The sequence below is a fragment of the Podarcis pityusensis genome, assembly GCF_964106645.2.
Source record: "Podarcis pityusensis genome assembly, chromosome: 2".
NCBI lineage: Eukaryota > Metazoa > Chordata > Lepidosauria > Squamata > Lacertidae > Podarcis > Podarcis pityusensis.
Genome location: NC_138029.1, coordinates 50,631,287 through 50,651,816, shown reverse-complemented (window position 1 = coordinate 50,651,816; position 20,530 = coordinate 50,631,287). Strand labels below are relative to the sequence as shown.

Below are 20,530 nucleotides of genomic sequence, written 5' to 3'. Positions count from 1 at the left end.
TAAGAGCATGATACATGAGGCCAAGGCCATCTTAAGCATATCTGGTGCCATGGTGCAAACATCCCTCCGCCGCCCCCCGCAACTCCAAAACAAGGGAGGGGTTGGTGGAAAATGTCCTCTGCCTTCCCCACCGCCCCAATCTCTGGCATGATGGTGGCGATGAAGCAGGAAAACGTGCTGGCGGACATGCTCTCCAGCGTCGGGGCGACCAAGAAGGCAGCCCAGGAAGAAGAAGAAGAAGAGTTTGGATTTGATATCCCGCTTTATCACTACCCAAAGGAGTCTCAAAGCGGCTAACATTCTCCTTTCCCTTCCTCCCCCACAACAAACACTCTGTGAGGTGAGTGGGGCTGAGAGACTTCAGAGAAGTGTGACTAGCACAAGGTCACCCAGCAGCTGCATGTGGAGGAGCAGAGACGCGAACCCAGTTCCCCAGATTAAGAGACTACCGCTCTTAACCACTACACCACACTGGCTCTCAGGAAGGCTGCACGCCACCTTTTGCCAGGAAGCAGGAGGAGGACAACGACCGGGAGCAGGGCCATCTTTAGCAGATGCAGAGGCTTGGGATCTGTGGGCATCTCTCTCCTCCTGCAGAGGCTTGGGAAGGAAGCTGCACGCATGCCAGCCATATAATTGGCGAGACACAGCTGGTGGGCGTGCAGGGAAAGGGGAAGCTGTCGGCAAAGCCGCACAGCTCCCCCACTTGCTGGGGCGCCCCTGAGAGGCCGGCACCCTGGCACAACGAACCACTAAGATCAATGGGAAAGACGGCTCTGCATGATGCTTTAACAAGCTTTGGGATGACGTAACTGGGCAAGAGTGGGAGTTTGGTTACTGTTTTGCCTTCCAGTTAAGGTTTTATGGTTCATGATATCTCTTCCATACATTTTAGAAAGTGGTCTGTTTCTCTGTTCTATGTATCCAAACACCTTTTGGCAGCTTCTGCCTGTTATCAGCAGGGGAACACACAGCATCAAATTTAGCAGAACCGAATCCACTGTTTACCAGTTGGTGCAGGGATCTGCATCTCCAGCATATTATCTGCAGGAATTTGCTGGAGAAGCAAACCCCAAAAAGATTGAAAAGGGGATGGCTGAGACTGCAGGGGTCCTGAGATGAGAAGAGGAGACCTAACTCTTGGACAGACAGGAGGAGAGAGAGAATAGCTACCACCCCCGTGTTGGCCACCATCAGGGTCAGTGGATCTCTCACCATTGGTAATGGGTTTTCCCCTTTGCTTTTAAAGATGTTTTTTACTGAGTGTTAATTTACTGTACCAACATAAAAAGACAAACTATAAAAAAAATACCAGCTATCCAGGGGCAGTTGTCACAGAAGTTTTAATATAAACATAATAGGAGAAGATTTGACGTCATAACAAGATTTACCTTTGGTTTACATTTACCCTCATGAACAATAGTTATGCCACCTCCACTTTTCCTGTAAAAAGAAATGCCATCAAGTTGCAATGTAATAAAGAGGAAGTGTTTTCCTCAATAGGCATGCAAAAGGCAGCATTGTAAAGAACATGGGCACACAAATAAGACAATACAGACTGAAGATGTATTAAGGAACCATCTTGATTCCATTGGTTTAAACTGTGTATATGAGCAGCCTATATCCATGCCCTACGACATGGCAGAAAATGAACAAATATTCTTCTGTTTGTTTGTTTGTTTGTTTGTTTGTTTGTTTGTTGAACTTCTTACCTGCCCTTCACAATCAGATACCTGGTCTGAATAGAACAATATTTTTAAAAAGTGGTATAAACAACTTAGAATCAGAAAAATAGGATGACTCCTTTAAAAAATACCTCAGGAATAAGAAGCTAGAATCAAGAGGCGTGCCTTCAAAATCCAGCAAAAACTGTGCATCTGGCACCTCTGTGGGGAAGGAGTTTCACAGCTGAGTGAAGGACCCCACAGCATTTAGGTGTAGAGCCGTGGTTCCCAATGTGGGGCACATGCCCCACGGGGGCAATTTGATTTTTAAGGGGAGCAATTTCGAAGCTTGTTTAGACCAAGTTAGTGGTCTTTTAGGCTTCCTCCACATGAATAGGAGTTCACTTTTTGAATAATAAGAATTTCATGTCACGGGGAGGGGGGCATCAGGATTTTATAGATGCTTAGGTGGGGCATGGCCCAAAAAATTTGGGGAACCACTGGTGTAGAGTCAGCTTGAACTAGATGGATGATATAGCCTCACATCAGGTACTTCCCCATTCTTGTGGCTGTTGCATTAAACTAAACCCACTAACCTCCATGCTACACAGAAGAGGCATTTGTTAGTATATGTCACTCCTGTGCTGGAGCAGACAGGACTGTCCTCGTCATCACACTTCACTGTTTCTGGGTATTTACTGCAGTCATGTGGCTAAAAGAAAACCGTTGGAAAAAATATTAACCTAACTATTATTTGAAATAGAATGTAAATGTGCTTTATAAGTGCCTTTTTATTAGTACAGTGGTACCTCCGGTTACAAACTTAAGTCTGCTCTTAACCTGAAATCGTTCTTAACTTAAGGCACGCTTTCACTAAGGGAGCCTCCCGCTGCTGCCACACTGCCACCGTGCGACTTCCACTCGCATCCCAGGGCAAAGTTCGCTACCAGGAACACCTGCTTCTGGGTTAGCGGAGCTCATTACCCAAAGGATTCATAAGGAGGATGGTACGTAACCCGAGGTTCCACTGTATATTAAGCAAGTGTATTTTTTCATTGATAAATAAAATTACAACAGGGTATGTGCTCCTTCTCCTCCTTTTATTTCATGAGTTGCCCCTTGTTAAATCCTTTAGGTTGATTGGAATGATATAAAGCACCATTCTGATACTGGGCAGGATTTCTGTAGAATAGTGACCAGCTCCATCTTTTCTTAAGCTCTGACTTGTTTCCTTCCTCTGTTGTTAGCAACCTGTTTCCAGGTATGGGACAATGCCCAGTGTTAGCAGGCTGTCTCTCCCAAGGGAGGGATGAGGGATACCTACACAAGTGGGTGGTGAGATGAAGTTGACCAACTTGGGATTCATCTAGTTTTAATCAGCATCTGTATATCACTCCAGAAAATCAGAAAAATGGTATAGTCTTCACTCCACTGAATAGGGAGAGGGTGAGTCAATGGACCAATGAGCTAGATAGACTCCCAAATATTGTTTACTTGGTTCTGAAAAATTGCTTATAAAATGGGGATTACCATGGCCTTCTTTTCTTTCTCTTTATTTCTTATAAACTTTGTGAAAATTCTGGAATATCACGATTTTTATATATGTATACATACAAATATGCAAATAACTTTTTTTTTAAAAAAACAAATAGAATCAGAACAAATATTCCATGTAATAAAAATTGCCTTGCCTGTATTTGGCATTTTCCAGGATATTTTATCTCCAGAGGACATCCACATTTCCTATAAACAAATCAAAACATGCTAATAAATAATACTGTGCCATGCCTTCTCAGAATAAAACAACATCTTCATAAAAAGGAAAAACCCATGGTGTCCCATTCAGAAGGATCTACCATTTTGGTATCTTGAGATAAAAAATAAATAAAAAATGTCTAAAGTCATTGACTTCCTGGCATCACAGAATATATATGTTTTCGTGTTCTGTATATTTCTCAAGCAGCACCTAAGGCAGTACTCAACTTTGTGCTCCAGAACTGCACTCCCAGATACCCCAGGGATCACTTTTATTTACACAAGGACTTTATGTTATCAACTCACTTTTTGGCAATACAAAAAGCGCACTTGTTTGGGTACGTCACACCATCACTGCCACAGACAGATCCATGATCTGCTGTGCACTTGGGAGGGTAGCCCTTCATTGGTTCTAGAAAATCGCTGCATTCATCCTGTGAAACCAAGCAGAGAATGTTTCCCAATACAACTGTTCATTAGCAGGACATTTTGCTGCAATTATTCATATAAGTTGTATGTATATAAAGCATTAAGAGAGACATATCATATTGCCCCATGAGAAAGAGCAGATCAATAATAATAATAATAATAATAATAATAATAATAATAATTTATTATTTCTACCGCCACTCATCTGGCTGGGTTTACCCAGCCACTCTGGTCGGCTCCCAGAAGAATATGAATAATAATAATAACAAAACAATATAACATCAAACATTAAAAACCTTCCTAAACAGGGCTGCCTTCAGAGGTCTTCTAAAAGTCAAGACACTTGCAAAGAGATAGCAGAAATCAAACAACTGATCAACCCATTAATTAAACTGTGGATCAAATCTGCATTATCAGAGCTACACACATGTATACATCTGAGGTGCAATGTATTTGCACCCTGCATTCAGCTGTTATTTGAATGAATTGTCGCATGCAAGAGTACGACTAGAAATATTAGGTTCACTTTCAAAGAAATGATTTGGTTTCAAGTGAATGAACAATGATATTTACACATTTTCCTTCATATGCCAGATCTACAAGCTTTCCACACCTAGAAAGAGAGAGCCTGGAATTAGTAAATATTTTTAACATGGAGATGAAACGTTCAAAGGCAGATACTTAAGATCATACCTCCCCCTCCCCTCCCATTGGTTCATTGGTTCTCCTTCATTGATGGGGTAACATAAAGATGATGAATGGAGGTACGTAATCTCACATTTTGGAAGTCTGCCACTGCAACACATGCTAACATTATTGTGACATAATGTTGGATTGCAATCGCTATTTTAGACTGAAGTGGAAGAGCAGCATCCTGAAAACTAACCAGAAGCATTGATGACATCATGGAGTAATGGGGCAGTGGCAGGCAGAGTCTATTCCCCCGCCTCCGAAAAGAAATTCACCTGTTACTATTACAAATCACTCTCCCAGCTTATGTGGGGGACAGATTATGTGGATATTCACCTGATAATGGCACACAGCATACATTCGCTGCCATAAGTAAGACCATCAGTTCCACAAACTGGTGCATACTTCGTATCACAGCTTATCTGGGCTCGTTTACCTTTTAGGTATTTTCTGCAGTCGAGCTGAAAAACAAAGGTAAAATGAGTTTGCAAAGGGAAACGGACAGGAAGCTTTTCTCCAGCTGTGTCTTCTCTAACTGGGCACACTATTGTGAGAGGTGGTAGAGGATTTGGGTTATTACTCACTTTTAGACTCAGAGAGAGTCTTTTTATTCAGAAAAGTCTGCATAGCCTTCAACTCTGCCCTCTCCACATGGCTGAATGGGTATTCCATTCAGATCCATTCTTGCCCCAGTTCCGTTTGTTGGACAAAATATGTATATATGCAATTTTAATCAGCTGCTGAGTCACCTAATGTGTCAAAATCTATATTCTCTGGGTGCAATCTGTTTCCATTATTCGTTTCTGAGACACATTTCTTTCATGACAGCATGATATGCAGAATGAGAGACTACGTGATTCCAAAACAAAAACAAATATGGTATTCACAAACATGTTAACTGACCTTATCTGCAGTTCCGGTACCTGTAAAATGATTTGAGAATGTATTAAGAACAACCAATCCTGTAAAATGATTTGAGAATGTATTAAGGACAACCAATCATCACCTATGTACCGGCAATCATCTCCTGTATTTTATTACATTCTTGAGTTTTCAACAAGAAAGGCTAATTTCCAGAAGTTGAAAATTAGCTTTGGCATTTCACATTTCTGACCCTTTTAAAAAATGCTGAATACTCTGTGGTCTTATATGTTGCTCTAAAAGATTGACTTGTATTTAAACAAAAAACAAAAAACAGAATCCCTTTATCTGGCTGCATCAGAGGCTGCATACACACTATACATTCAAAGCAACAACTCCAAATCCTGGGAACTGTAATTTACCCCCTCACAGAGCTACAGTTCCCAGCACCCTTACCAAACTACAGTTCCCAGGATTCCTTGGTGGGGCGCTTTAAATGTATGGTATGTACATGGCCTGAGGATAAAGTGAGACACCAAAGGCCCCTGAAACCAGTTGTTCTTAGGCTGCTGCCAACCCAACTGCCTCCATCAGCAGCCATCTCAGAGGTGAGCTGGTGAGACCTTCCTCTCATCCCAGAATGTTCCCTGTTTTGGCCATTATGTAACTTTCTTACATAATGCTATAAAAGAGACAGCACTTGAATTTCTTCCCCCTGCTCTCCCATGCGTTGCCTTTTACAGAAACACAATATCCAAATGTGGTAAATGCATGATTAAATTTTATTTCACAGAATTTAAAAATGATATCTCTGGCAAAGAAAATGTTCTGCTGATAAATTTGAAGTGAAAGTTTAGACTATAAGCTCCTTGTGACAAGGAATTCCTCTTTTTTTTTTGCTATGTCACTTTGTAAAGTGGCATGTGATTTGATGCTGTGGGGTGTAATATTGCTGCTGCTGCTGCTGCTGCTGCTGCTGCTGCTGCTGTTACTACTACTACAGCTACAAATACACATTTGTAAAAAAAAAGGCCCGATAATATTTGTATGATATTGGATTCAGACTTCATTGATTAGGATCTTGGAGCAATTAACTGCAATCTGAACTTGTATTTGCTCCAGCGAATTCCCAATGGGGATTACATCACAGTACAATACATAGTGGGAACTGCAATACAAGACTACAATGCAATTTTGTATGGTGACGCATGCATGCAATGGGTTTCTCCCATTATCTAATATAGCATTTTGAAATAAATACATCAATTGTTCCTTGTTTATATATTACTTTTTCCTTTACCCACCTCCCCCAAATCTGAAGATTAGTGCACATATTTCTCCACCCCCATTTTCCTAATCATGGATCCAGGCACCAGGAAGAGAGAATGTATCAGCTACCAAATCCATCCCCAACCTGGTGCTGCCCAGACTCTTTGGACTACAACTCCCATCAGCCCCAGCCAGCACAGCTATGATGGGTATGGTTGAGCAAAGTTGAAGTCCAAAACATCTGGAGAACTCCAGGTTGTTGATGACTTTGCCCAAAGTGGCAAAAACATATATTTTAAAATCCATTGTAAAACACCCATTTTCCTGTTTTCTTTGCCTCATCTAGATAAAAAGAAATGTTTAAAGTGGTCCTTGATTACAGAGAGCTGGAGAGTATACTTACCTAAAAGGAAGCAACAGTTTGCTAGGGAAAGAATCACAGATATTTTTATCTTCATGCTTAATGAAGACAGTCCTTTTCTCTCAAGATTCAGCTAGCAGTTTGCTCAGCCCAAGAACTTATTGACAGCAATCATGGGCACACTTATAGTGCTTGATATCTGTAGAAGCAATCACATTCCTTTACCTAAATCAAAACATGGTTTATCTCAATGCTCTCTAACAATGAACATTCTTACGTTATTTCACCTGTGGCAGACGTAAGGCAGCAAGAAGACTACTGCTTTTCAAAGACAATAGCTTTATATAATGGGATTTTGAACATCCCCCCCTCCCCACACAGACACTTCAAAGCTCTGGTGTCTTGTCAACAGTCATGGTTTATCAGTTTTGAGATAACCCGTGTTAATGCCACAAAAGATTACTATGTTGATAAATAACAACTGGAACTTATAATAAAAAATTTGCAGTAATTCTCATTGCAACAATGAGAAACGAAAGGACCACTTTGTGTAGTGAGGGTACATATGCCTCTTTCCAGCACACAATAAGGTATTCATCCCAAGTGTAGGCTGTACACAAATTGGACCTTTTTGTGATTCTTCCCCCCCCCCAAACCCTTACCCCCTGCAGGAGTGTCACAGGGGGGTGTCACAACTATGATGTAGGATGGAAGGTGAGAGGTGGGGGTAACCAAATTTTGGCTTCACACAGAGCACCTCTGAAATTTGAGACCCCAAGGTCTGTCACTGGTGTAGAAAAGGCAAGGAGGTTGCATGAATCACACCTATGTAAGTATGGACCTAAGAATACTTAGTCAGGTAAGTTGGTCCCAATTCACTAAATGGTAAGATAGTGCACTTGATTGATTAGTGGCTTATGGATGGTGCTGGAAGGCAAGAAATTATGCGAGGAGAGCTGCCTTGGAATATTAACCTTCAGAGTTGCCAACATTCTCTCTTGGAAAGTGGTACCCCCTCTTGTCTCATTACCCACTCAATAAAGCTGGAAGTGATTTACTATGGGTTTTTTCTCCCTCTTGCACTTTTGCAGTACAGAATTTGTGATAAAAAGTTCAAATTTCAAAGAAGGATGTCTCCCCGCCCCTCCTTTTTTGTTTAAATAAACAGCTACAAGGAAATTTGTAGGGCTGCATTGTTAACCTCTTAACAGAACTGTTTCATATCATGAAATCATGAAAATTCTCTGGGTCAATTAAAATAACAAAAAAGAAAAAGTAGGAAAGGGGAAACGTTTCACCATCAGGCAGAAGTGGCAGAAGGAGGAGCATAACAACAGGAACACGAGGCCCCTAGAGAGGCTTTTTTAATTGGCATCATCCTAATGGATCTGTTAGTAGAGTGCATGTGAGTTATCAAAGAGCTGTAAGGACCAGCAGCCCCAAGTCCTTCCTTTTGGACTTTGATTTTTTTCCCCAGTGAAGGGTTATTTCACCCAAACGTATCAGGGATGGGAGATCACTGCTGGCACACAGCGTGCTTGGAAATTGGATGAATGCCAACCCTTTATTGTTGTTTGACCCTTCCTGCCAATCAGAGTGGGATTCACAGAGGATGCATCCATTCTGAAATTCCTCCCTTTTTTTAGTTGTGACCTCATGGTGAGAGCATGGTGAAATGGTAGGTACAATTCTATGAGTTCTTTTGCCCTCCGCTTCCAAGAGTTAAGTGGCTGTATTCTTTTACATGAGTGAGTAGCAATTCTTTGTTGCTCTGGGCTGAAGGAGTCTCAACTTGCTCTGGCTACTGTTGCCATTAATTGTTTGTTCAGCTGTAACTTGTATTTTGGGAATTGATGGTACTCTAGTGCTGCTCTGAACAGGATAATATTGATATTGTTAGATATATATTGTTAAGTTAAATGAGACTTTAAAATCATTTTGAAGGAGTCTTTGAACAGTGCCCAATGTGTCTCTTGGTTGACTCTCATTCTAATAGACATATCATGCTGTTCCCATTCTAATAGACATTTTGAAGGGGTAATCTTGTAAGTATGTATTTGATTCTGATTTCAAGTCAACGGATAATGCTAATGGAAGAAAGGTGCTGCTGTTTTGCTATATTTTATAAATATTGTTTAAAAAAAGTTAGAACCAAGAATTTTTTAACAAATCCTGTAAATGGTGAATGCGTAAAAATGACAACTTCGTGGAATGATTCATTCACAGGGTAGTGTTGATAACAAAACAAAGGCAGAGAATTTAGTTGCTTTGAGTTTATTCTATTAGCAGATCAGGAAAAACTTTTCTTTAAACTAGAAAATAAAGATATTTGCAAAGAGTATCTTTCTTCAGTTTAAAAGTGATTCTTGCTGCTTTCCACTAAGTCTTCTTTCATTCGCCCTGGGAAAATAAAATAAAATGTTAGCATTGTTATATCAGAGAGGTCAGGCCAGACATAAACCCATCCTATCCTCCAGTTCCAAGTTAAGAGATTTCAGATACATAGTAGTTTGGAAAACAGGGATTGAGCCTTCAGCTCACTTATTTCCTCTTCCTTTCACCCTCCTTTTCTTCTCTCACACTCTGAGGGCTCCTTCACACTTCTTTTTTGGTCTGAGATTTCCTCAGTTTGTCCCGTGACTTCTAGACATGGGACTGAGCAGGGTGATATTTGTTCCAGTTCAATGTTAAACCACAGGTTTCCCCAGAGAAAACAGCAGGACCAAATTAACAACCCCTGCTCAGACCTGTGCTTAGAAGTCATGGGACAAACAGAGGAAATCAAAGACCAAAATAAGTGTATATGTGTCCTGGATTTTCAGCTGTAGTTAGCTGCTTTATAATGAACAATAATATTAGTTTGAAGGGTTTGTGGGACCATGCAATGTCTAGGCTTGCTCCTCCCCTCAAAAAAGAAAAAAGGGGAAAAGCATGCTTCATGACCACCGTCCTCATCGCCTGGGTATTTAACCACCGTAAGGCAAGATTGTATATGCAATTGCCTACCAAGGTTCATGTGTTATGTTGGCACAAAAACTGGAGAAACTGGAGGATCTGCAAATGTGTAAGTGTTTTGTAAGTGGCAACACCTGTCTGAGCTTTTGACATAGTGCAAAGAGCGGTGTTTTCATTTCAGTCCTAAGGATTCAGATAACAACTCAAAGCCAAATGACTTGAAGGCATGTAAGGCTGAATAATGGTTGAATACCTTTTTTTAAAAAAAGGATTAGAATGTGCCAAATTCCTTGAGGCTTATTATTCATAATAAGTGAATATGTATTTTGTCGTGTTTTGAGACCCTCTTTGGAGGGGAAGTTTTTATTTCTTGAATGCCTAGGAGATTACATTTGGAAGGGGTACTGAGGAGCATTATCCCACATCAGGAAATTATGTTAGCAAGTGGATTCACCTTTTGCCCCTGTTCCTCACAGCGCCCTTCATGCTTTATCGTTAGTTTGCCGCCACTTTTCCTGAAAAAGAAAGTGATAATTTTTTGGCATGGAGACTACACAGTCCAGTTAGTAATATTGACAAGAGATGTTTGCAGTGTATTGTTCCCAGATGTACCAAGGACTTATCTTCCAACCGTTTCCCTTTTGATCCTTCTCTAGGAAATGTCTAAAAATTTAAGAGGAAAAATAGCCCCATTTACTCAAATACTGTTTCCCCCCCTTTCCCAAGGGCCTTTACGCTACATGCTTATTTTCCCTAGAGCATCCTTAGATGCACCAAGGACCTCCCCCTTAAGTAAATCCCAGTGATTTAGCTTACATTAATCTAAGTCTTCCTTTTTTCTCCAGGAAAAACAGCATATTCATGTACTAAATTCATAGCTAGGCATTTTGAAATGTATAAATTGTATGCTTTCTTTCCAACAACAGCTTTATTACTTTCTTCTTGTTGTTTTTATTATTGTTGTTTATTAGATTTTATTTTTTTTACCAAGTAGCTCAAAGTGACTTACATTAAAATATTTTCATACACTGATTAACAGAAATATACCCACCTTTTGGCATCACAAAACACACACTTGTTTGGATATGTCACACCATTACTGCCACAGACTTCTGCTAATTCCAATGTGCATATAGCAGGCTTGCCCTTAGGTGGGACTGGGAAGTCACTGCACTCGTCCTGTGAAACCAAATACAGAATGTTTCCTCAAACATCCCTTATTAACATGAAAAGGTTCATGATGTGCAACACAAGATTTGTGAATTCTATGTTTTAATATAAACCCCTGATTTTCTGTGAGGAAGCAAGTAGATTCCACGAAGAAGCAAAAAGGCTTGTCTTTTCCCTTCACAACAAAACGTTTCCATATCATAAACCTGATACACTGAATTGCATTGGCCAAAGATGATGATTTACAAAGAAGGTGATGGCCAGCATCATATGTGGAAATGGATAGGAAATTATTTTGCTAAAATGGGAATGGATTAAGGAGATACTTACTTACTTTATCTCCAGAGCCACACTTGCAAAATCATGCACATCTGTGTGATCTCTCCAGACTCTCACTACTATTTTCCTTTTGGAAAAGGTTGTATTTCCATTGAATTCTCCTGTACTAATTCAGCCTCTTGCATAAAGTGTTTAGTAAGAAAAGCATAAGCTGCCACAGAGAATTATAAAGCCAGTTGATTTACCTTTCCCTTACACGGACCCTTGTGGCTTATTGTGATAGTGTTTCCACTTTGTCTGAAAAAGATGAGATAAATTTGTGGAACTTCAACATGAAATACATGATCTGGTCAGTTGTGTTGACAGTGGATGTTTTTATTGCATCCTTCTCAGATGCATCCAAGGGTTAACTCCCTCCTCCTTCTGAGAGTTCTAATGTAAAATTGAATTTCTTACATGTTTTGTACATATTTTGTACGTATTTCATACATATTTCGTACATAGTTTGAACCAAAAAAGTGATTCCACTAACCCGCAGACCACTTTTTGTTACACAAGGACCTTTATTTGATCTACTCACCTTCTCGCATGGCAAAATGCACACAAGTTGCCATATGTCTGACCATCACTGCCACAAACAGGTTTCCATTCCAATGTACATTTAGGAGCCTGGCCCTTAGGTGGCTCTGGGAATTTACTGCACACATCCTGTGAAAGAATGCATACTGTTGGAGGTGGCCTTTGCTCATGTTCCCATTATAAAATCTGTCTAAATACCTGTATGGCACTTGAGTAATTAATAATAGCACAATTAAGAGTATTTGAAACCTTTGGGCGGCATTCAGCGCTGCACTATTATGAACGTTCTGTCTGTGCAAGTCTGCCAAATGGAATCATCCCCCCTTGTCCCCCCCCACATGCTATTCTTGGGGTTCTCCCAACCCTCTGTGCAGCCAATTTAAGGGGGCGCAAGAGGAGGGGGGAGGGAATACTGTTGCACAAGCTGACAAGGTCCATTAAGTGAATCCTGCCCAATGATCTGTAAATCCAGAATTCACCTTTACCTTACATTCTCCTTCATGCTTTATGTCAAGAGGAACTTCACTGTCCCTAAAACAAACAAACAAACAAACAAACAAATAAACAAACAAATGCTTAGAGCCACCAGCCCATAACAAAAACCCTCGTAATGTTCATGCATGGAAGGGGCTTGCAGCACTGTATGCCCAGCACACAATGAGAGATCTGCCATTAGAGCTCCATCAATTGGAAAATTTACTGGCCTCATTACTGCCCAGAAAACCCACTTGTTTGGATAGGTAACTCCACAGATAGGATGGTAAGTATCTCATGTGCTCAGAATATTTGTGCATGGAATGAGCCTGTGGCATTATGCCTACAATACATGCTCCACATTGGAGAACCTGTCATTTCAGCACCTGACAAAAAGTTGGGAAAGTCACTGACCTCTTTGCTGCACAGAAGAGACATAAGTTTGCATAAGTGACGCCATTGGTACCACAGACGGGACGGTATTCTTTGGTACACACAGTTGGTTTGCCCTTCTCTTGTTGGGGGAACTTACTGCAGACATCCGGCTAAGGAAATAGTAGCAAAACACTTAGTGATTGAATGCAATCTTTACAAATAGCACATCTTTATTCCTCAGCCAAAGGCCATTGTCAATGACCCAGTAGTACAATAACAAAGCAGCATGCCATTCAAAATACAATTAACAAACCCAAATATTAATTCAGTATACTAATATCAACAATACATGTAAAGAAAGAAAATTGTACATGCACTACTGATATTAGTATATTGCTTTGAAGGAAGAGCAACATACCCACTGACTGCTATTATGGAAAGTGCCAGATACTGAGGGTTTTGAGCTCTAAGGCCAACTCTAAGGCTTCCGAGTTTGCCACAGTTTGACTCCGGATGTGCGTTTCTTGGGCTCCACGAGATGCACACTTACCGAAGGGGTGAAAATGGGAGTTGTAAGGCTTCATAACCCCTCAGAAGGTTCAGGAGGGCTTCCAGAACCTAGAAGAATTTGCTGTGGCGTGGAAAAGGTATCCCAAAAGTGGACCAAGAGGTTTGGGAAGGAGACCACGGGCGTGGGTAACAGCGTTCCCTCCTCCCAGTGAGAAAGCCTGATATTTGGGTTGACCTGGCGGCAGAACTTCCGCAGAACATCAACGTGTTTAGATATCTGGTTAGTGTGACTAAACTTTGAAAAACGGTATTAATGACTTTTTATATTAATTAAATTAACGCAAGCTCTGCAGCTGTGTAAAAACTAACTGGAAGATCTTTGTTTAGTCAAATAGTCAGGTAGCTGACCCAAGTGAAAGAGGGGGTCAATCCAGAGGTATATAGAAAACAGTGCCAGAAGAAAGCCAAGGTCAGGAAAAGAATTTTATTTAAAGGAGGTTGGAAGTGTCAGCATAGATTAAAACAATACCGGATAAGAAATAAAAGAAATTGGAGAATGGAATATCCCCCCCCCCCCAATAACAGAAGCTTACCGTATGGCACTTGAGTAGGTAATAATAGCACAATTAAGAGTATTTAAAACCTTTGGGCGGCATTCAATGCTGCACTATTATGAACGTTCTGTTTGTGCAAGTCTGCCAAATGGAATCATCCCCCCTTGTCCCCCCCCCACATGCTATTCTTGGGGTTCTCCCAACCCTCTGTGCAGCCAATTTAAGGGGGCGCAAGAGGAGGGGGGAGGGAATACTGTTGCACAAGCTGACAAGGTCCATTAAGTGAATCCTGCCCAATGATCTGTAAATCCAGAATTCACCTTTACCTTACATTCTCCTTCATGCTTTATGTCAAGAGGAACTTCACTGTCCCTAAAACAAACAAACAAACAAACAAACAAATAAACAAACAAATGCTTAGAGCCACCAGCCCATAACAAAAACCCTCGTAATGTTCATGCATGGAAGGGGCTTGCAGCACTGTATGCCCAGCACACAATGAGAGATCTGCCATTAGAGCTCCATCAATTGGAAAATTTACTGGCCTCATTACTGCCCAGAAAACCCACTTGTTTGGATAGGTAACTCCACAGATAGGATGGTAAGTATCTCATGTGCTCAGAATATTTGTGCATGGAATGAGCCTGTGGCATTATGCCTACAATACATGCTCCACATTGGAGAACCTGTCATTTCAGCACCTGACAAAAAGTTGGGAAAGTCACTGACCTCTTTGCTGCACAGAAGAGACATAAGTTTGCATAAGTGACGCCATTGGTACCACAGACGGGACGGTATTCTTTGGTACACCCAATTGGTTTGCCCTTCTTTTGCTGGGGGAACTTACTGCAGACATCAGGCTAAGGAAATAGTAGCAAAGCACTTAGTGATTGAATGCAATCTTTACAAATAACACATCTTTATTCCTCAGCCAAAGGCCATTGTCAATGACCCAGTAGTACAATAACAAAGCAGCATGCCATTCAAAATACTATTAACAAACCCAAATATTAATTCAGTTTACTAATATCAACAATACATGTAAAGAAAGAAAATTGTACATGCACTACTGATATTAGTATATTGCTTCGAAGGAAGAACAACGTATCCACTGACTGCTGTTATGGAAAGTGCCAGATACTTTCCTCATCCTTTTCTTGATCTCATATTTAGTTGGTTGGAACTCAAAAAACCCTTGGATATTTTTTTTAAAGTGCTACTATTTAAATGAAGCTCATGATAGCATTCCATAAGAAAGAGCAAACAGAAAATATTCTGAAAATATCCATTCATTGCCAGAAGTTTGTTCTGTGGTGCTTTATACAAGTTATATCAATACAAGAGGACATGCCTATTTCATCTGTTTTTTGAAGCAAAGCAGCACATGGAATTAAGTCATCAAATCCTGGAATCATAGATCTGAAAGGGAGCTCTAAGGTAGTCCAAGCTGCTGTTGATGCAAGAAATCTACTGTGAAAACGTCCCTGGTAGGTAGCAACAGAAAACCTATACTGTACTTCTAGTACAGGAGTACAGAAGACCTGAAGAACGCCCAATATTTTACAGGGGTGGGGTGCACCCACATGCAACTCCAGTTGTCCCCTTCATCCAAATCAGATTTATCCACCCACAGTTACCTCCAATTGAACTGGAGTAAGCCTCAACTTCTTTTCCTTTCTCCATCCCAAAACAGCCTGCTGACACCTGCTCAGGATTTCAGCAGACTCGCTGGGACTCAGTGGAGGAAATGAGATAGTGTTGTTGTGTGTCGGCATGCAGGCTAGAAGGGCTGTCTTATACTGTCTTGGCATCAAAAATAAGGGTAGCTATCTTGGCTCATAAGAACACCGCCAAAGCCCATGTTAAGGCAGCACCAAAATGCCACAAAAATGTGCAAGCTTTCAAGTTGTCCAGAACTTTTCACCAGGCTGGATGGTAAACAGAGCCAGGGAAGGGGCGTAGGGGGGGAAAGTTGGCTTCTGGAGAGCTATGCAATCTGCATCTGGTTACAGTCCCAAGATGGCAAGGAAGAAGCCCACCCCAACCCCAAGCTTCCAAGAACCTTTCCCAAGGTTTTGTCATTTGAAAGCTGGCTGTGTTTCAGGTCCCTTTAACAAACACTTCTTGGTGCAGAAATGGCCATTTTCTAGGCTGTGTGCATCCTGTCTTCTTCTGAATTTGCAAGATGTGACGGAAACCGGAGCAACAATCTGCTACTTTTCCTTATCACAAACGAATATCTGGAACTAACAGTACAGACTATGATGAAGCTCGGTCCTTGCCAAAGTAATTTACGTAACCATCAAAGGAATTAAACACAATACGTAGTCCTCTTTCAGTTATTCAGTCGCTTAACTTGGAACATTTAATTTGTTGCTGCAGAATGCAGCGACTTTCCCAAGCCCATTAAATTCTGCACAGTTCAGCAGGGTCCTGTCTTTGGAATCCAAGGTGTGACGTATGGCATATCTCTTTCTCAAACATATGGCTGAAACGATGCACATACATGGAACACAATGCAGATGCAGCCATGATTTGGAAGCTGCAAAAGGGAGGAACACCAGGAACAGGAGACAAAGGGGCTCAAGGCACCCAATGGCTGTAATACAGAGCATAGGGGAGCATTTGCCTAAAATTGCTGGCCATGCGGGAACAGATAAAATGTTTTTTTAAGCACATGACTGAGATAATATGGGATTCCAGTTCTCCACAGATTGCAGTTTTGCACACAGGTTGGAGAAATATACAGTCCTGTGTTCTTTATTGCAACAGTATCACTGCTGTTAAAAAGTAACCTATTAGTAGTGATTACCTTTCCTTCACATTCTCCATCATGTTTTATATGAACGTGAACTCCCGCTGCCCTAAAAATAAGTTGGCACTGTTATATAAAAATAAAATTAAAAAATGAATCAAATGACATGTTTCATCAAGAAAATGGTAGAAACAGCTGTGTGAAGATTTACTCACTGGTCTGCACAGAGTGCGCATCTGTTAGGGTAAGTCACACCATTAGTGCCACAGACAGGTTTATAATCATCTGTGCAGAAAATCTGGCCACCTTTCTCTGGTTTGGGAAACTCGATGCATTCATCCTGCCGAAGGCATTATAAGTATTATTTCACATTGATAAATATGTTTATTATATTTCAGTATGTCTATTCCTCTGCTGTGAAACCTTCCTGCAAACCAGCACAGCCTGTTGTTGTACACATCTTCATCTTCCCCTTAAAATATTGTGCAACCTCTCCTTTTCGAGCATGGAAAGATGGTTCATTGCTGTCAAAAGAGTGAGCATAAAAGAGCAAGCCAGTGGTGAGAGTGCAAATGAGCAAGGCCCCTGGAGTGTTTCAGAAGTGGTCTAAAGTTGCAGGCCCCAATATAATTAGGGTAAATCTACTGAGCCAGGAAAGGGATGTGCGTGGCGCTGTGGGTTAAACCACAGAGCCCAGGACTTGCTGATCAGAAGGTCGGCAGTTCAAATCCCCGTGATGGGGTGAGCTCCCGTTGCTCGGTCCCTGCTCCTGCAAACCTAGCAGTTCGAAAGCACATCAAGGTGCAAGTAGATAAATAGGTACCGCTCCGGCGGGAAGGTAAACGGCATTTCTGTGTGCTGCTCTGGTTTGCCAGAAGTGGCTTAGTCATGCTGGCCACATGACCTGGAAGCTGTACGCCGACTCCCTTGGCCAATAAAGCAAGATGAGCGCCGCAACCCCAGAGTCGTCCGTGACTGGACCTAACTGTCAGGGGTCCCTTTACCTTTACCTTTACAAAGAGGTTCAAGAAACAGTCACAGAATGGTAAGCAGGTGTCTAGCCTATCAGTAACCTCTTCTGCTCCCTGAGGAAAAGAAAGCAGTGGAGCACAAAATGCGCAGGTGAGCTGTCTTCCAGGACATTGTGGGCAGCAGAAGTATTACTGCCAGTAACTCAGACCAAATCATTGGCCTAAGCATTAACAGGGGGTTTGGGGGGGGAGGGGAGGTGCGGGAATGAATCTAGCTTCCCTGTTCCTTTCTTTTGCTTTTCCAAAATAATCTTTAATTATTGGTGTCATCACCAACAGTCTGATTAGGACTAGAATATGCAAAGCAGCCCATTGTTAGATGGGATCAGGATCTGTGTGCATACGAAAGAACAGAAGAGGAAGGGTCAGTAGTCTCCAAGGGCTTCCTAAATGAGCTTTGAGCAAATATGAACCTTAATATAAAAAATGGTTGGCACTAACCTTCTGTCCATGATCACCAGAAATCCCTAGAATGGAAATACAGTTCATGTAACATATTTCTATATAAAATGGAGTTATAGGCATTAACTCAAAAAACTAGATTCATAGATCCATAGATCCATAGATTCAAAGGTACATTTGCTGCAGTACATAAGGGATGTGTGGAATTCATTTTTGTTCTCTCTCTCTCTCTCTCTCTCTCCTTATTTTATAGCCCCTGCTGTCAATATTTCAATAATTGATTAACTTTGGTAGATCAAACATGTTATATAAGGGAATCTCGTGCACTTCATTCAGTGATTGACAATGGGGAAGTGCAAGCTGAGCTTGTGCTCATTGCTGCTTGCTGCTAGTCCCATCGTGTATGGTGGGAAATGATACACAGAATGTAAGTTCAAACTGCAGAGAGGCTGTGTAGGACCCATCCTTGTCCCATTTTCCTACCATTCATCTGGGGTTACCCCTACAGCTTCCCTATAGTTTGGAAATAACAAATTGTGACTCATTTCCCACTAGACATCATGGGATTTGTAGTCCCCCAAAGGAGAACTGGAATAAACCACTTGTTATCGCCTATCTCAATGAGAGGCTTTTCCTTCTTCTTGAGGAATCTAGCAAGGAAGACAGCCCTGTATGTGAAGGGCTGCCATAACCTTGTGTTAGAAACAGTCTTTTCGTCAAAGTGCTGTCTGGTTCAGGACTGAACTGATGATAAAGAAGGGAGAGTAAAGGCCTTTGCATTGCCCATCAATGCTTAGCAGCTGGGGAGGAAACTGAGCAGGCACACCTATCACCTGGTCACAGCCTTCCCTGAAATGATACAATGCATTGTCTTCCCACTGAAATAGGCACATTAAGTTCTTATTGCTAAATGTGCATCTATACATATAAACCAGCAAATGCAAATCAACATCCTATTCCTGCCCGTTTTCTGAAGGTTGGTGCATTTCATTCCCTCTTGGGGATTGGGGGGGGGGGGCAGGTGAATGATAGAAATTGATAGGCTCAGAGAAGGTGGAAGGGAAGTGAGCTTTTTCAAACGGAACCTGCCAAATTTCTAAATAACTTTTCTTGAACACCAGCCCACATGTCACAGTACCTGAGCTCAGAGAAACTCCTTTAATTGCCCCTCTCCTCCCACAGATTGTTCAAAGTGTCAGGAGCACCCAGCCATTGACAGCAGGAGGAGACCTTTCTGCAAACCACATTTGTAGCTGCAGGTGCTCCCGGCCTCTCCAGGGCCATGCCCCCAAACCTGCTACTTGTGCTTCGAGTTCTAAAAGCCTTGAGGTTCTGGTGGGTCACCTCTTGGTCTAAAGTTGCACAGAAATGTATCTAATGGAATCCATGGCCCTGAGCTAATAAAAATAGGACAGAAGGTACTGCAACCATCAGGGAATAGAATTAAAGGCTACTCACCTGAGAAGAAGAAGCAAAATGCAAGGAAGCTGAAGAGGGTGAAGGCATGTGTTGTCTTCATGGTGGTATGTACACTGTCGGTTAGTACTAAACCCAGACAATGGACACATGAAACTCTGCAAAGTTCTGGCATATATATATTCTTCTGGGCACATCCTTCATCATGATAAGAGTATGATTTCCAAAGACCACATTTCATGTGACGTATTAAGAATGGATAAGGGAAAATCCCTCCCAGTGAGAGCGGAAATGCTAATTACATTTTTTGAGTTACAGATAGGTAGCCGTGTTGGTCTGTCATAATCAAAATAAAAAAAATCCTTCCAGTAGCACCTTTAAGACCAACTAAGTTAGTTCTTGGCACACGAAAGCTCATACCAAGAACTAACTTAGTTGGTCTTAAAGGTGCTACTGGAAGGATTTTTTTTATTTACATTTTTTGAATAACATTTAGTCGTTTTTTTAAAAAAAAAACCACAAGCTTTTTCACATCAATCACACTGGCAGCTGGATAATCACTTCTGATTCTCATCACTTTGATAGGTTTCTGACAATGATCATTTTTTTAAATCATGGTTTAATAATAGCAATCTGTAATGCTTCTATTCTCAGGAGCTGGGCACTCACAGATTTTCTCACATCAGGGCTGAGATCTGGCTGCAAAGGTTTATAGAAATCCACTATATTTTTCAGATTGGTGCACTTGTTTTCACCTAACCTATTCCAAACTGACTTCTTTTGTGAGGAATCTCCTTTATGATACATGCATTCCCCCTTCCCCCTACAAATGTTACTAAGGATTAAATCCTATGAGACACACTGAATTCAACCAGTCTCAACTTCTGAATAGCCATGAATAGGGTTGTACTGTAACTTCCGAAAAAACTTGGAAGGATTTTTGTTTTGCTTGCAAGTTAGCATCTTAGCGCTCTTAAAGTTATTGGGCATGATCCAACCAA

General features: G+C 41.3%; 1 protein-coding gene across 1 annotated transcript; it reads right to left on the bottom strand.

Moving 5' to 3' along the window:
- Positions 1-9,291: 9,291 nt before the first annotated feature.
- On the bottom strand, positions 9,292-19,770 carry LOC308469274 (ovomucoid-like; the record flags this gene model as incomplete). Its single annotated transcript, XM_080991457.1, has 11 exons — positions 9,292-9,429; positions 10,439-10,499; positions 11,036-11,163; positions 11,679-11,730; positions 12,014-12,141; positions 12,498-12,543; positions 12,901-13,031; positions 16,738-16,789; positions 16,896-17,020; positions 18,153-18,178; positions 19,572-19,770. The coding sequence occupies 11 exons, from the start codon at positions 19,768-19,770 to the stop codon at positions 9,421-9,423; spliced, it is 957 nt and encodes a 318-aa protein (XP_080847583.1). The 3' UTR covers positions 9,292-9,420.
- Positions 19,771-20,530: the final 760 nt, after the last annotated feature.